Below are 17,425 nucleotides of genomic sequence, written 5' to 3'. Positions count from 1 at the left end.
AGCCCAAGATGGTAGGGTTTAAGGAAATCTGGATATTTTACATTCCCTATTCAAGCCTGTTATAATGCAAACTAAAATCATATTAAAGATAATCAATTTTCATGCTCCAGGCAATAAGGAGATCACCTTGGGAGAGGAGGCAGAGAAGATTAATATGTATTTTGGGGAGGTTTCCACTTATAATAAAGTTTCAGGAACTGGCTACTTTTCTGACAAGGATATCAGGACAGAGAGAATATTCCAGACAGTTTAGAATAACTATTTCTAGGGTATCCCATCCAGTACAGAGCTTGATTTTTTTATTTAGAGAGAGGATCAACCTCCCATAAGCCACTGCCTTTGTATGGACATGCAGTGGCAGCACCTTTTAATTGACCATTAATCCAAGCTTCATTAGAACTAGGGAAAAGCTTCATTTTCTCATCAGTAAATGTCAGTTGCTCCAGTACAACTATTTTCAATTGTATTGGGGAAACTTCTGCACTTTGGACCATATTTTACATTTATTTTCTATTTCTTTTAGAATCAGATTTAACACACAGGCATCACCTCAGTATTGCTAGTTCTGTATTTATTTACAAAATTTCCCCTATGAAAAAAAAGGATTTCCTGAATTCTGCAATGACTTCTTAAATATTGTTCTGATGCTTCCCAAGTGGATTCCTTCATTTTGTGACAGTTTCTGAATCATATAAACCCATAACATTTTTGCTGATGTAACTCAGATTTAGAATCTGATTCTCCAGCTTGGAAATTAGTGGTTTCTTGCTGCAAACTCTACTGGCATTTCGTATCTTGTTCTTTTGAGTTTTATTACTTCAAATAAACCTCACTGCAAGATCACTTTCTTCTGGCATTTCACTTATTTTTTATCTCCTCCATGTCTCCTTTTAGGAATTGTATTTATCAAATGCTTCTCCTACACTCGGTTGTTAATTCTCTGTCCCCACCTCACTCGTAACTTTGTAAATCTCAGAATTCCAGACTGGTTTGGGTTGGAAAGGACCTTAAATCCCATCCAGAGCCACCCCAGCCATGGCAGGGACACCTCCCACTGTCCCAGGTGCTCCAGCCCCAGTGTCCAGCCTGGCCCTGGGCACTGCCAGGGATCCAGGGGCACCCACAGCTGCTCTGGGCACCTGTGCCAGGGTCTCATCTTCTTCACATGGAATAATTTCTTCCCCAATTTCCCATCTAAATCCACCCACTTTCAGTTTAAAGCCATTCCCTGTGTCCTGTGTCTCCATCCCTTATCCCAAGCCGAGCTCTCCTGGACGCTCTCCCTGGAGCTCCCCGTGGAGCCCTTTAAGCCCTGCAAGGGGCTCTGAGCTCTCCCTGGAGCATTCTCCTCCCCAGATGAGCCCCCCCCAGCCGTGTCAGCGTGCACAGATCGCTGGTTTTGGGTTGATTTTTACACAACTCCGCGTTTTTCCCACGCGTGCGGCCCAGCCCGCAGCCCCAGCCCCAGCCCCAGCCCCAGCCGGGCCGCGCCGGCCGCGGCCGCACCAGCGGCGAGCAGGGCCCAGGCTCCTCCCGGCTCCCCCCCGGAGCCGCCTGGAACTCCCCGGCTCTGCCTCTTCCCTTTCCCCCGCCCGGCTGCGGCTTCCGGGCGGCCCCGGCCCCGCCCCGGCAGCGCGGCCTGTGCGGAGCGGCCGCGGCCATCCCGGGGCGCGGGCAGGTGCGCGGGGAACGCGGCTGAGGGACACCAGCGACAGCCAGAGTACTCCAGGGACAGCCAGACAGCGCCAGGGACGGCCCCAGAGCTCCAGGGACAGCCACAGACTGCCGGGAGTGACAGGGACAGGCAGGGGCGGCCCGCAGGGTGGGCAGGCAGGCGGGCCGGGTGAGCGGGGGATGCTCGGTCCCCGGAGCCCGCAGAGCCGGGGCAGCGCAGACCCGCCGGGGCTGGGGCTGCGGGGGAGCCCGGCCTCCAACAGCCTGCTGGTTATTCTTGGAACAGTGCTGGGGAAAGGGGGATGGATGGCAGCAGCCTGGGCTCACAGCGGGTTTCTGTAAATTTCCAAAATAATCGCTCCGGGAAGGGCCGGTCCCTTCGTGGAGCATCCCCGGGGCGCGGTGGGCATGGGGCGGGGGGCGGCACTGCTGCCGGATGGGCTCCGGGAGCGTAAACTGCACCTAAATAATTGCCCAAGAGCCTGCCCAGGGTGCTTGTAGGGTTTCCCTCGCCGGGAATATTCCAGAAGTGTCTGAGCGCCGTGCTGTGCCATGTGCTCGGGGATCCGCTGGTGGAACCGTGTGAGCCGCTGTGGTCCCTCCCAGCCTGACCCGCTCTAATAGAAGAAATAATAATAAGAGGGATTAGACCCACTCTAATAATATGAAATTAATGTTAATCTGAAAATATCCTTTCAGCACTGATACAAAAGCCAAGATCTGCAGGTGTTTTAAAGTAATTTAAATATTATACAATATATTATACAATACAATATAATATATATAATACAATAATACAATACAGTAATATAATATAATGTATATTATATATAATAATATATAATATATGTAGTATATATATTTTATATAATAACTATATATAATATATATAATTATCTATATTAAATATATATAGTTATATAATATGATAAGATAATACAATATAATGTATATATTATACATATTATACAATATATATACAATATTATACAATCTATTACACAATATATATACAATATTATAGAATCTATTATAGAATATACAATACATTGTACAATAACATACCTGCGTGCAGCTTTTAAAGCACGGTAAATGTAAAGAACTATTTAATTTATTTGCTCCTCCCAAATAAACCGTATTTGTGGTGATGTGTATCTTATTTTTGTGGAATGGAGCTCTTATTGAATGGTGAGATGCAGTCTGGGCAGTGTTCCACTTTGAGAAATCTCAGTTTTATGTACTGGGGTATTACACAGGTGCTGTGACAGTCATTTCTCAGGTCTCTTCTGTGTCCAGGCTTGTGCTCACCCTGCACAGGGGTCATCGTCTGGAGGGGTCTGTTGGGATGACAGAGTTCCTTTGTAAACCTGTTAAAGGTTTTGGCCCCCAAGCACTGCCTGTCTCCCTTATGCACTGGCAACTAAAGTTGGGGCTGTGGGTTTATTGTTTCTGGGGTAAAACCTACCCCTTCAATGTCTAAAAACATCCTTTTCTTGTGAATGTTGTCAGTCTGTGACATGATCTTTTCATAGTAAAACTTTTGTTTGCTTTGTTTTCAAACAGAAATGACTGTTCTACCAAAATCTTCAGGTTTCAGCAGGAAAAAGATGTGGCAGTGTGAGCTTGTGAGGTGGCTTTAGCAAGTCCTATCTGCATTCTGGCCCGTGACAAGTTCATTACACCAATTATTGCAGCAGGAGAACAGAAGCTCTACAGGAAACTGTTGTAGTTAGAGACTAACTTGTGTTACCGTGGCTGCTTTACCTCTTGATAACTCTGTAATTACCTTGTCACCACTGTTTAACGCCTCACCTGGGCAGAGGATCAGCTCATGGCATCACTGAGGGGAGCAGGGCCTGGACGAGAAGCTGCTGCCCCTTGGGAGGGCTCAGGGGTTGCCCTGGATGGCTGAATTAAGGATTTGTGCAGGAAAAGCAGGATGTTTGTTAGGACAAGTGTGGGTGAGGTGGAAAGGCTGCACCTGAGCAGCTCTGGTTAAACTCACTGGTGACAGGGGAAACACCCAGAAGGAGCAGTAGTGCCAAAAATCCAAAGGAGGGCATGTCAAAGACATGCATGGCTGGTTTTGTGGTGGGTTTTTTTTCCTATACAGATAAGGTTTTGGAGAACTGAGAGCAGCTGATGCTTGTGAATTAACTCTCAGGGTGGCAGAGCAGCCAGTGTGTAATTCCCTGTCCCCCTCCTCTGGTGCATCCTCACCTGTGGGGCTGCAGGGTGGTTATTCAGGTGTTGGTGCTGGAAGAGCTTCATGGGATCAAATTGGAGGTCCAGGAGTGTTGGGGTGTCAAAATTAGACAGCAGCCTCCAGCCCAGTCAGCTGTTCTGCCTGGGACACAGCTGATCTAAATTACACTTCATTTCTGAAAGAAAAAGCCTTTCTGCTGGTGAGTTGTTATTTCAGAGTTCCCAGAACAATATCAGAGAATGATTTGGTGGGAAGGAAGGGACTGTAAAGCCCATCCAGTGCCACCCAGGGACCTTAAATCCCATCTCAGAATTCCAGCGTGGTTTGGGTGGGAAGGGACCTTAAATCCCATCCATCCCACCCCTGCCATGGCAGGGACACCTCCCACTGTCCCAGGTGCTCCAGCCCCAATGCCCAGCCTGGCCCTGGGCACTGCCAGGGATCCAGGGGCAGCCACAGCTGCTCTGGGCACCTGTGCCAGGGAACAAATCCTTCCCAGCATGATGATGGAGCAGAGCTTCAGCCATTTGAGCAGGAGCTCTGTTCCCATGTCACATTCTGAGCACATGGAGCTCCTAAATCCATCCTGCAGGCACTGATGTTCCCTGTGACACTGCAGAGTTCCTGCAGCACGATGCTCCCTGCCTGTGGAGCTGGCACTGCCCGTTCCCAGCAGTTGTCAGGGAGGCTGGATGCACATCCCAGCCGTGGCATAACTGGAGGAGCCAGCACTTGTTAACTCTATTTGTTTTTATTATGGACATCGATCTGCCAGTCGCAATAATGCATTTATGGACATTTTTCTGCAAGCGCAGCGCTGGTGGCAGTTTTTACTGACAACTTGAGTCATCTGGACAGGAGTTGAAAATACGTTTATTTTATTGACGGATTGTGCAATTCTCTCGTTTACCCAGTGTTCATAAGATATCTGGACTGGTGAGGAGAATGTAACTGATGGGAAAATGGAGGGTGAAGTTTTAATTTCGGGAGGTTTGGAATCTTTTAGGTAGTGACAGGTTGCAGAACACGTTTGGGGTAGGTTTGGGAGCTTTAACTTCATTAATGCTGTAATTAAAAAGTGAAAAGCTCGGTGTCCTTACAGCAGAATTCCAGACCTGAATTCCCTCCCTCTGCTGATAGCTGGGAATGTTACTGACCAGTAATTGTGCTGATTTATCTGAAGGTATAATGGGTAAAATCCTCCTAATGTAAGGAAAAACCCCTGTTGAATTGAGTATTTCTGACATATCACCCTGCACAGGTGTGCTTGGGCCAGCATTAAGTTTAACACACAGCTGGAGGAGCAACCAAACTATAAAACTAAACCTGTGCTGAGGTATTCTTCATAAATACAGAATGGAGTTTTAAAACTGAGCTGCTTATGGTCCAGGCAATTTACTGAATGCCAATAAAGCTTGTGGGGTTTGGATTTTAATGAATTTGAGTAATTGTAAAAGTTATTTGGAATATGTTGCTATTTTGATGCTTTTTGCCAATCCTTTTTGGAGTTGTTTCCTTATTTACTATTTTATATTTGCCCACCTAAATTATCATGTCCTGGTAGCTGTCGGGAGTATCAGGTTATTCTGGACCAAATTAAATGATACAGATAGTTTCAGGTATCTTTTCGTGTCACTTGTAAAACTTGGATGTGCAGCTGAAATTCTCCCTGATGCAGCAGGGAGTCTGAAGGTTATTAAACATACCTGAGCAAATCACCTTTAATTGCAAAGAAGAAGAGGGGAGTTCATTAAAACGAAGGTTCTGACTTCTGTCCTTTTTGAGTGAAATAGGAGTTAAAATAGCAGCATTGACCAATGGCCTGGAGTCTTGAGCAGCTTGGCAGCGGGGAATAAATAATAATTTGAGTTATGACCTGATGGATGCATTTTAGCCTTTCATTTTTATACAAATGCCACCTTTTAGTGCAGATCAATGCAGTCAGTATTTAAATATATATATTAGCACAGCCCAGTGGAGTCAGAGTGTTTTGTTGTGTGAATGCTGCCATCTCTGTGCTCCACGTGCAGATTTAGGTCCCTCCAGGTAACCCTGCATTAGCAGATAGCAAGAATTAGTGCTGTCTTGTCAGTGCTGCTGCATAATCATCATCAGGAATACTGAAATTATCTGAGTGCTTTAGATCAGTCAGCACAAGGCAAACAATGCTCTTATCTCGGCTTGTTTGTACATTCAAGTATGCAGAAGGTCTGTTAATTAGTTACACTTTTTAATAAACACCTAAAGTATACTTAAGGTCCTGTTAAAAGATTAATTTTTCTTTTTCACATCACGAAACCAGCAGATGAGTGTTCAGCACATGGCAGTACACGGGCAGCACGAGCCTGCTTTGGCAGCCTGGGCTGGTGGTGGGGACAGGATGGTTCTGCTGTCGCCCTTGTCCTGCAGAAACCATTCCCACAATTCACGTTCCCTGCACTCTGCTGGATTTAAGGATGGGCAGAGGTGCAGTGGGAACCGTGTGGGAAATGGGAAATGCCTTGCACAGTCTCCTGCTGACAACAGAAATACCTCTGGTTCTTGGCTGACGCCATAAAATATGAAAATTTTTGGTTGATGTGGTTTATTCAAGCTGGCCACAGTTGTTGGTTTGGGGTTTTTTGGTTTGATTTTCTTTTTTTTTTTTTTTTTTTCTGAAATATTAGGGAATTCATTGGTTTGGAATCCAGCTTAGTGGGCCTGGATCACCATTCCCTTTTAACATGGAGGTTTAGGCAGTGGGATGGAATAAAATCTGTCTGTGTGGCCAGGGTTGTGCTTTAGGAAGGTGAAAGTGGGATCCAACAAGGCAAAGTGCTTCAGCTGAAACACACTTTTAAAATAAATTATGAAATCCCAGAAGGGTTTGGGTTGGAAGGGACCTTAAAGAACATCTGTTCCCACACCTCCCACTGCCCCAGGTGCTCCAGCCCCAGTGCCCAGCCTGGCCTTGGGCACTGCCAGGGATCCAGGGGCAGCCACAGCTGCTCTGGGCACCTGTGCCAGGGCTGCCCACTCTTCCAGGCAAGTAAAAAATGCTTGTTTTATTATTTTTTAAAACATAGCAATAATATTATTTTCCCTGATTGCACCAGTTTAATGTACTTTATTTTCTATTATTGTTAATGCAGCTGGCCCTGGATTTAAATGCATTTCAGTTGCCTTTTTGTGCCATTATATTTGATTCCTCAGCGAGACTTTCTAAGAATATGATTAACCCTCTGGGTCATCTTATAATGTAATTATTAATGATTGATTCTGTTTATCCTTGGGATCAATATGAGAAGCAAAAATGCTTTGGCATATATTTGGGGTTGATTTCTTGCATTCAGTAAACATGATCTGGTGACAAGACTGGTATTGGTTTATTACTCGGAACGTGTTTGATGAATCTGAAGTGTGTAATTAGTTTTATATAATGATGGTGATATGTGGGGTTTTTTACATGACTTATGTTAATATGGCCAATAGTGTTAACATCTCCTGCCACTAATAGTTAGGGTGGGGATGTATAGTAATTGATCTTCCTGGGAGTGCTGTAATGTAAAAACAATTCCGGCTGTTTGAAGTATATTTTACAAGTGTGCATTGGGCCTTTGGGATGTTATACTGAAAAACCCAATTGTACAGTTACCATGGGAACCCAATTAGAATAGATTGCTGGATTTTTTTTTCTTTCTCAGGCTTTCATCTTGACCAAAAATCTAATGTACTTTAAATGTTTTCATACGGAATTTTGTTCGTGTAGTCACTTGGTGTAATGGCTGGTTTTTAATTTTAGTGCTGAACCAGAGTGTTCTATTGAGGGTCCCGAGGACTTATCCTTCAAGGAGAATCTTCCTTTAGTGTTTAAAAGTTGATGAACTGAGAAAAAATACTTTTTATTAATCCACGTTCTTACTGCTATCACATGTACTCGTCAGGCTGCAGTCCTGGGGGAAAAAAAGCAGGGAAGTATCTTAAAGCCCAAGGACTTCTGTTCTAGATCATCAGCAAAACATGGCTGAAGAATTTCCTGCCCTTCAAGGAGCTGTTTTTGATGCCACCTCTGACTTTTCTTCACCTTTGTGGCCTGTTGACATATCCAGAGGTTTGGGATGCTCGCTGTGATGTGTTTGCTTCCTGCACCGCTGAGCACCTGCAGGTGTTTGTGTATCTCCGGGTGTCCTGGGAGCATCCTGCTCCCCCAGCACAGCTCCTGGGTGGCAGCAGAGCTTGTGGGCAGCTTGGGAACATCTTGCTGGAATGGCCAGGAGAAGCTGGGGCAGGAGAGATGGAGATGGATGTCACCGCTCCTTGTTGGCAGCTCTGAGCTAGTGAGGATTGTCAACTATTTATTTTTTCCCATACTACTCATTAGTCCCTTCAGTTCATCCACTCTGCAAATGGAGGGGGGAATTTTCCATTTGGTGAAGCCATTGCTGGCATGAAGGTTTCAGTTTTTCGAGGTTTGATTCTGGTGTCTCAATTTCCACACCATGGAAGTGGTATCACTGAATTGATCAATGTGTGTTGCTCCAAAGAGGTTTTGGCTTTTTGTGGTATCACTGAATTGATCAATGTGTGTTCCTCCAAAGAGATTTTGGCTTTTCGTGGTATCACTGAATTGATCAATGTGTGTTCCTCCAAAGAGGTTTTGGCTTTTCATGATATCACTGAATTGATCAGTGTGTGTTGCTCCAAAGACGTTTTGGCTTTTCATGATATCACTGAATTTGATCAATTTGTGTTGCTCCAAAGAGGTTTTGGCTTTTTGTGGTATCACTGCATTTGATCACTTTGTGTTGCTCCAAAGAGATTTTGGCTTTTTGTGGCATCACTGAATTGATCAATTTGTGTTGCTCCAAAGAGGTTTTGGCTTTTTGTGGTATCACTGAATTTGATCAATTTGTGTTGCTCCAAAAAGGTTTTGCCTTTTCGTGGCATCACTGAATTGATCAATTTGTTTTGCTCCAAAGAGGTTTTGACTCCTTGCTTTCAAAGCCAGCCTCAGGAGAACCCTTCAGCTCCATGTGAAGTTCTGACCTCCTCCATCAAGACAGTCTTTGCAAGGCTGAGGTGCATTTTGGAGGGATGGTTTGGACTTTACAAGGGGTGTTTTTTGTATGGTTTCCCCCAGTTTGGCAGTCAGAAATCCTCTAACCACAGGGCTTTGGACATGACTGGTTTTACCCAAGCTCTGGTCACGCAAGGAAAGCCTTGTTGGGTGAGCAGGTGGAGCTCAACCAGGGTTTGAAATGAGTTTCTGGATAAATCTGATTGTTGAGGCAAAGATTTCATCTTTACCCTTCAGGAGGATCTAAAACACCTGAGCGTTGCTGGGTGCTTTGAAATACCCAGCTCTGAACTGATGATAGAAGTAAATTACTATTTTATTTTTAGCTCTATCACAGATATTTTAAGTAGTTCTATTAGATTGCTCATCTGCCTGACCTGCATTTAAAAATGCAGAGTTCTCTTTGCAATGCCTGCCTTGTTATATAGTTAAAATACTAATTATTCATCTTAATTTTAAACACTTAAGTAAGATGCAATATTTAGATTAAATGTTGCTGTTTGGTTTTAAGTGGCTGGGAAGTGGCCATGTGTTCTGTCAGTGCCTTGGACTCCAAGGAGAGGTTTTGGAAAGCCTGGGATGTTGATATAATTTCCTTTTTAAGAGATTTACCATTCCTGAAGTGCATACAGTTATCCCTGCCCATGGAGTGGTGATTCTCTGATTTCAGTGGAGCAGTTCCCATCGAGGCTGGCTGTGAGTCAGGATTGTGAAGCTGAGCTTTGGCACATAATCTCCTTGGTTTTAAAAAATACTGTGTTTGTGTCACATCTTTCAAAGACAGAGTGATATTAGCAGAGTGGCACTAAAGAAAAACATAGAGGAGGGAGCTAAATGCCAAAGAAATAGGAAATATTCTTTATTTCCAAGGGGAGAGCAAAAAGGAGCCGGTTGTGGTTTTTAATGATATAAAGAATGTTAAAGGCTAGAATTATAATAATTGAAGTTAAAATGTTTCAGGTACTCAGTGGCGTGAAATCTGTGCTTTTAAACCCAGAATACATCACAATCACTTGCTTTAAAATCACTTTCATGCCTTAAAATGTGGCATTTCCTAAATCACAACAGGCTCTTCGTTTTACTCAGTCGCTTAGAAGTACATGACAGCCTGTAAAAAATTATTCAATTAATACTTTTATCTTTGGAGGCATTCTTATTCCAGATATCAGAGTTGTGCAGTGCTTGTTGTGGAAGAACTCTTCAATGTGCCATCTGTTGATTTTTTTTTGTTTGACTCATGACGAGTGGGTGACTTAACATTAAAATTCCATGTTGTTTGTGAAAAAAACCACACTCCCTTTGGAAATTCTGCGTACTGAAATTTGGAGCTCGTTTAGAAACTGATGCAGGGGTGGATATTCTGGATATTCAGCTCTCCCTGTGGAATTCAGATTTAACCGTCTAACTGGGAATTTATGTTTATTTTTTTTTTCCTTGCAGGTGGAGCCTTTTCCTCCGGGATGGCATCGAGGATGGCTCCCAAAGTAAGTTTCCAGTGCAGTGCCCTTGCAGGGGGGTGGCCACTGCAAGTCCAGCATTACAAAAGAGTTCACGTAACATAGTTTGTTTTTTCCCCAGTGCCCAGCAGTCAGGATTAGGAATCCAGTTGACAAGATTGATGCTGCATTGTAAATCTCTGTAGCTCTGTCATGGTTGGTAACAGGCATCAGTGGGCCTTTCCCCAGCACGTATCCATCTGCCACAGAGCATAAATAACAGGACAGGGCTGCTCTCTCAGTTTTGTTGCTGTTTCCATCCCCTAATAATAAACACCTCCCTGGAAAACAGGCTTAATTTTGAGGCTTGATGCTTCAGTGATGTAAGTGTAGGTCAGTGGCATTGTAGCAAAATAAGAAACATGGATGTTTATCCAAATATTCAGACAATTTACTCTGCTGAAAGAAGGGCATCAGCACATTGTTAGTCTATAGCTGTCTCCCTGAAATAGTTGAAATGAACTTTGAAGACACAAATACTCTTTTTTTTTTTTTTTCGTGTGTGTGGAATAGCTATTTTTGTAACATTAGTGATGTTCCTCTAGGAAAACACTTCTGGTACAATCACACCTGCATTTCTAACTATTCCTGTTGGCAACTTCTGTCACTGCTCTAAATGTCTGAATAGTGGCATCTCTTGTGGTTTTAATCTGCTTTACATAATGTCATGTGGCTTAGGAAGGAGCATTTTGCTGGTTTGTGTTGTTTACCTCTTTTCTACAAAAGCAAATCGGTTTTGTTTTTTAAAAGAGAATGGTTAAGGAAGAAATCCAGGTAAATAAATTATTGCTTCACTTTTTTCTTTTGAACCATCATCCCTTTAGTCACATTTATGCATCTTCCAGTTGCAAACACCTTTTAGCAGAGGGAGGGAGAATCCCTGGCTCCCTCATTGCAGGCTAGGTGTGATATAGCTGGCAAGTGACACGAAACTAATAATTTATTATCTAACCTTTTCATTTCCCCCTCTCTCACGTGGAGTTGAAAGGTGCAGCTTGAGCTGTTTGGGGAGTTTTCCCCTTTTGATATGTGGGAAGACAGAAGGTTTGAGGTAAAACACTCCAGCTCCGCTGTGGGCACTGTGCAGACACTTCCCTGTGCTCTGGATGCATATTAAATATTGATGTCCTGATGTAATTGGTGATTTTCGGGCTGTTTTCAGTGTGTGATCAGTGTGCACAGCCCCACGTTGGGGTGACACCCAGCGTGTGCCTGCCCATGGATTTGCAGGAATCAATTATCACCCGTGCAATGTGCTGAACACTTTTTTAAGGAGGCTGCTGAAAAATGCTTTGGGAAAGCAGGCAGACGTGGGAATTTTCCATAATCACTGCCTGTGCCTCCCACTCCATCCCTGGTTCTGCTGCAGGGACCAGAGATGAGTTCTGGGGTTGGGCTGGGCTGGAAGGTGGCTGGGCTCTGGGTGACCAAACCTCAGGATATCTCCATATTTAGGGTTTTGGGCGGGGGTTTGTTGTGCTTCTGACAATGTGGCAGTTTTTGTATTTCATTAGAAAACTCTAAATGTCGTTCTGCTCCTCACTGGACATCTGGCGGTTAAATTTGAAGTTAGTAAATGGATTCTTGTACTAACCCTAATGCTTTGTTCTGTTAATAGTGAAACCTTTGTCCTGACTCCAGCAGGGATGTAAAACTGTAGGAAAGTCCAGATGTGTGTGTGCCAAGACTGTACTCTTGTATTTTTATACAAATCTTTGCAACACCTCTTCTGTCTGTATTTATTTCCCTCTATTTTGTGTTTTTAGTGAATCCCTAATACACATTTTGCTGGTCTGCTCACTTCAGAAATTTCAGCAAAATTCTTTCCTCACACACAACTCAGATTCCTGACTCTCCTTCAGCTTAAGGAGCACTATTAATGGTTTTGTTCATATTGCTTAGATTTATTTTGTTATTATTCTCCAGCTCCTACTCTTCAGGTAGAGCTATTTTGGTATTATAAAGAATGATGGATTATATAGGAAAGTTTCTTTTGAAGCACTCCTGATATTGTGCAATGCACTTGGGGGTCAGCTACACTTGACTGATGCATGATTTATCCCATGTCCCTGCCACTTCCTGAGATAAAGCTGCTATTTTATCAAAAATGCCAGCAAGTGTGATTTAGAATTTATACCCCTCCTTTTTCAAATAATTGTTCTGATTACTTTCTGGCACGGCAATAAAATGATAAAGGTAATTGCACACAAATGTGAGATAGCACCAAAATACAATAAAATTAACCTGAATTAGCTTGACTTGTCGATGAGAAGTATTTATGAAATGTATTTTTGCAATAAGGGAGACTGATATTATAGCTGGAAGGTGAGTTATTGCCTTAATGTAATACTGTTTGAAATTTAAAAAAGAGACTGTTACAGTTGAGGGTGATTGTGCCTTTGAAATTAAGTTGAAGTGATTCTTATAATTGGCAGCAATAATGCATTGGGAAGGTAATATCTTTTATTGTGTTATGCCTAGTTGCATTATCTTTTATTTAGCTGGTCCTGACTCCAGCTCTGCAGAGAAGACAAGCAGGAGCAGATCAGGAATTTTGTGGATTTAGGTGATAAAAACTTGAAATGTTACCCAATATTAAAGTCATTCTTCTGCTGTTTTTTTTTTTTTTTTTTCGTTTTTAGCCCATTTTCAGTTCCCCTGAACCTGATACAAGGCTCATTTGATTAAAATTTCATCTGTTTTCCTTGTATTGGAGTAGTTGCCATGTATTTACATCAGGCCGAGCCTGTAAGAGCCGAGCTCTCCAGGATCACTGCGTGGGTTTGTGTCAGGTGCTGATTTGGGCAGTGAATTTTGTATTTCTCTGTACCTCTCACGGGAAAGCGTGAACGCACTCTTCCAGCAAACCCCTCTGTGGTTTTTAAGGAGTAGATCCTCAAATCCCAGAATCCCTGAGGCTGGAAAAGCCCTCCCAACCTGTGGAGTCCCAGCTGTGCCCATGCCCACCCTGTCCCCAGCCCTGAGTGCCAGCTCCAGGTGCCACCTGCAGGGATGGGCACTGCAACCCTCCCTGGGCAGTGCCTGAGCCCCCTTTCCATGGGGAAATTCCTGCTGTGCCCGCCCTGAGCCTCCTTTGCTCCACGTGAGCCCCTTCCCAGCTCCTCAGGGATTCTGCAGCCCCTTCCCAGCTCCTCAGGGATTCTGCAGCCCCTTCCCAGCTCCTCAGGGATTCTCCAGCTCCTTCCCAGCTCCTCAGGGATTCTGCAGCCCCTTCCCAGCTCCTCAGGGATTCTCCAGCTCCTTCCCAGCTCCTCAGGGATTCTGCAGCCCCTTCCCAGCTCCTCAGGGATTCTGCAGCCCCTTCCCAGCTCCTCAGGGATTCTCCAGCCCTTCCCAGCTCCTCAGGGATTCTCCAGCTCCTTCCCAGCTCCTCAGGGATTCTGCAGCCCCTGCCCAGCTCCATTCCCTTCCTTGGACACGCTCCAACCCCTCCAAGTCCTTCTGGACCTGAGGGGCCAGAGCTGGGCACAGCACAAAGGGAATTGTACCTGTATATGGACAACTCAATATGTAGCCAAAACCTTGGGTTTAATTCTTGAAGTGATGAACACATCTGGAAAATTAAGATTACTGCACCATGACTTTTCCTGTGCAAGAGATTTCATGGAGTCATGGAATATCCTGAGTTGAAAGGGACTTGTTGAAACTCAACCCAGTAACAACAAAATAGGTTTTTTTGGGGGACCCTCTAATTGTTAAGACACAAGATTCTTGATTTTTGATTTTTTAGTGCATTTATTTATTTATTATTTGGAAGCAAATTCCTTAATTATTTTTAAATATATATATATTACAAGTATAAAAGTTCAGTGTTTTATTCCCTCTGACAATGTTAAAATATTGAACAACTCAACAAAATACAACATTGCTTTGTAGTGCTTCTAACTGAATCTTCTGCCATAGGATTCCCAGTTTCAAAAATGAGGAGCTGGAGGACTCAATCCCTTTGGCAGGTCCTTGGAAGGATAAGAGGGACAATGTGCTTCCCGTCCCCTTGGAAGTGCCACCAGGACTTGTGGCTTTGGGGCTGGTTCCTGGTGGGATTTGCAGGTACTAACTCAGTGCACACACTTGTTGCCATAATCTGATTATTCCAGGAATATCTGGCACTGTCCTGTCCACTTTCCCTCCCCTTGGGGCTCCGTTTCTTACCCAGTTTAAATAATCATAAAATCTCTTGGCAGCCCCCAGTTTGATGAGTAAATCTGTGTCCCCACCATGATCAGGAATTTTTGAAATTAATAAACACCACGCTTCTTCTGTGCTGTGTGTAAGTAGAAGCTGAGAATTGTTTGGGTAGGAAAACACCTCAGAGATCATCAAGTGTTATTCTTTGCTTTGTGCCATTGATATTACGTGATATCAATTTCCAGATTGATGTATATGTGGTTTATTATGGTCTGTATGCTGTAAGTGCACGTGGCTGCTGCGCCTGCAGCCCATTTAAATTTCCTGTATAAGTAATAGCTGGGGAAAGATGCAGGATGTGTTTGCATGTTTTTGGAGAGGTTCTGGAGGAAACAATGCAGCAGAATTCCTGTTTGAGCAGCCCGCTGGGGTCTGCTGTTCAGGTACCAGCTCCAGTCCGGGCTTGGCGTGAGCCGCAGATGGAGTGGAAAGCTGCGCTTGTTGAGCGTGGAACGCAGGAGCTGTGACCCCCCTGCCCCTTGCAGGGGAGCTGAGGTGGGTTTATCACAATTGCAGTGCCCTTGCAGTGCAGCCAGGCAGCCAGGCCAGCCCTGGGCGCTGGGAATTGCTCGCCGCTCCCTATTACTGCGACCTGTGTGGGTCGCAGCTGGTGAGAGAGAGACGGTGAATCTTGTTTCTTGAATCAGAAGGCTGAATTTATTAATATATGATATAATACATTATAGTTATACTAAAAAGAATATAGAGAGAGGTTTGCAGAGCAGCTAGCTAAGCTAAGAAGAGATCGAAAAGAACCCACAACAAAGTTGTGGCCAAGGACTCAGTCCCCTCGCTTGAACTGGTGATTGGCTCTTAATTATAAACATAGAAAATGAGCCAATCAAGGTGAATCCTATTGCATTCCACAGCAGCTGATAATAATTGTTTACCTTCTCTTCGGGGGCCCCTGGCCTCCCGAAGATGCAGAAATGTGAAAGAAAGGATTTCTGTGGAGAAATGTCTGCGACAGCTCCCGTCTGCCAAAGCCGCGACTGAAGGCGCAGCCAAAGAGCCGGAGGCGACCACTGCTTGGAAAGGCACTTCCCAGCTTGGCATTTCGGGGGCTTCTGGGTGCCATCCAAAGAGGATTAGTAGGATAATGCGATGGGACAACAGGAACTTGCTTTTGTTGTCTTTGATTGTTTAATAAAGAATTACGTGTTTGCTCTCCTCGAAGACTTTTGAAATGCCGTGGAAAGCAAATGTTGCTCCGTGTGAGCGCGTATCCCCCTGGTTTTTGGGGGCTTGTGTGAATGGGCCTTTGGATAAGGGAAGAGGAGCACTGATTTTGAGTGTTTATGCCAGTGTATATTTGTATATGTTCAGAATATGCAGTTTGATTCTGTACCTTCACATTTTTATGGGATTAGTTCTTCGCAAGGTAAAGAAATTGCATCACCCCAAACTAACCCTGGATTTGCTTCCAGTCTGTCTGACATTTCCTTTCCAAACCTCCCCGCGCCAGGAAATGAGGAGGTTTTGTTTTCATACCCTCTGAAGTTGCAGGTTTGGCTCAACCAGGGTTAGATTTACTCAGAGAAGCAGTGAGACACACCAGGAGAGCGCTGCAGGGTTTCAGTGCAGCTCTTGTTCGAGAGGCTCAGCTGGGGAGGTGTTTATTGTTCCTGCAGCCAGCAGAGAATTCCATGGACCTGCATCTCCAGTGCTTTTTGCTGGACAGCTGAAAGTTTGTTTTGGATGCTGCAGGAAGGAGAAGTGCACCCAGCAGGGACTGGGGTTGTGGAGGTGCCTTGTGTCCAGGCCAGGCTTGTTCCGTCCACAGGAACCTGCAGCTGGATATAAAGGATTGTATTTTAGAACATTAAAGGTAATTCTAAAAGTTATTTTGTTTTTAGCAGGTTGTATTGACAGAACTACATCAGATTAGGTACTGAGAGGATTTGGTTTTTTTTTTTCAAAACTTTATTCTTGGGTTTAAGCAGCATCTTCTTTTCCTCAAAAATTAGCTTTTGCCTTAATTTAAAACCTGTGAGGCACTTGGCTTTCTTTGGACTGACAGTTTTCCATATTTTTGGAGGATGCTGTGAGTGAAATGTGAGTGGAGTGATACGGGAATTGGGCATTACCTGGTTCAGAAATTATTTTTCCATTAAGTAATGAGGGATGTTGCTCAGAGCTCCCTGTGGGTTGCAGAGGGCAGCAGCCATCCCTTGGCTTTTTGGACAAGGACCTTCCTGGCTTTCAGGAGAACTTTCTCACATCTTCAAGTGTCCAGAAGAAGATGTCAAACCCTCAGGGGTGTGTTTGGATCAGGACATCCTCATCACAGAACCACAGAATGGTTTGGGTTGGAAAAGACCTTAAAACTCATCCAGTGCCACCCCAGCCATGGCAGGGACACCTCCCACTGTCCCAGGTGCTCCAATCCCAGTGTCCAGCCTGGCCTTGGGCACTGCCAGGGATCCAGGGGCACCCACACCCACATATTTTTTTGGAGTTCACACCATTCAATTCAGTTGGAAGTCTTTGGACTCTTTTTTTTTTTTCAAGAAGAGGAAGCAGCTTTTAGAAAAATTTGTATTTTACCTTGGAAAGAAATCAGACGTTTCATAACAAGCAAAAAGACTGAGAATTAAATGTTTCTCATTCTTTCTAACTTTTATTCCAGTGTAGTAAATTGATATTAATATTCCAGTATATTAAACTTTCACTGTATTTCACGTCAACTTTCAATGTATTTCACTTTTATTGTGAAAGTCCCAACAAACTCTTTCCTTCTTGCTTCCCTGCAGTAAAATTATTTGTAGTACGAAAACTCTTTGT

General features: G+C 44.1%; 1 protein-coding gene across 1 annotated transcript in view; it reads left to right on the top strand.

Annotated features, from left to right (window-relative positions):
* The first annotated feature begins 1,621 nt into the window (after positions 1-1,621).
* Positions 1,622-17,425, top strand: part of MGMT (O-6-methylguanine-DNA methyltransferase) — a 140,134-nt gene continuing 124,330 nt past the window's right edge. Inside the window, exons 1-2 of the mRNA XM_059477480.1 lie at positions 1,622-1,678; positions 10,377-10,420. Coding sequence (XP_059333463.1) covers positions 10,397-10,420 — 24 coding nt within the window. The 5' untranslated portion in view covers positions 1,622-1,678; positions 10,377-10,396. The remainder of the gene's footprint in view (positions 1,679-10,376; positions 10,421-17,425) is intronic.

This window comes from Ammospiza nelsoni, chromosome 8 (genome assembly GCF_027579445.1).
Source record: "Ammospiza nelsoni isolate bAmmNel1 chromosome 8, bAmmNel1.pri, whole genome shotgun sequence".
Taxonomy (NCBI): Eukaryota; Metazoa; Chordata; class Aves; order Passeriformes; family Passerellidae; genus Ammospiza; species Ammospiza nelsoni.
The sequence above is the reverse complement of the archived record's forward strand: the minus strand, read 5'-3'. Positions and strand labels throughout refer to the sequence as shown.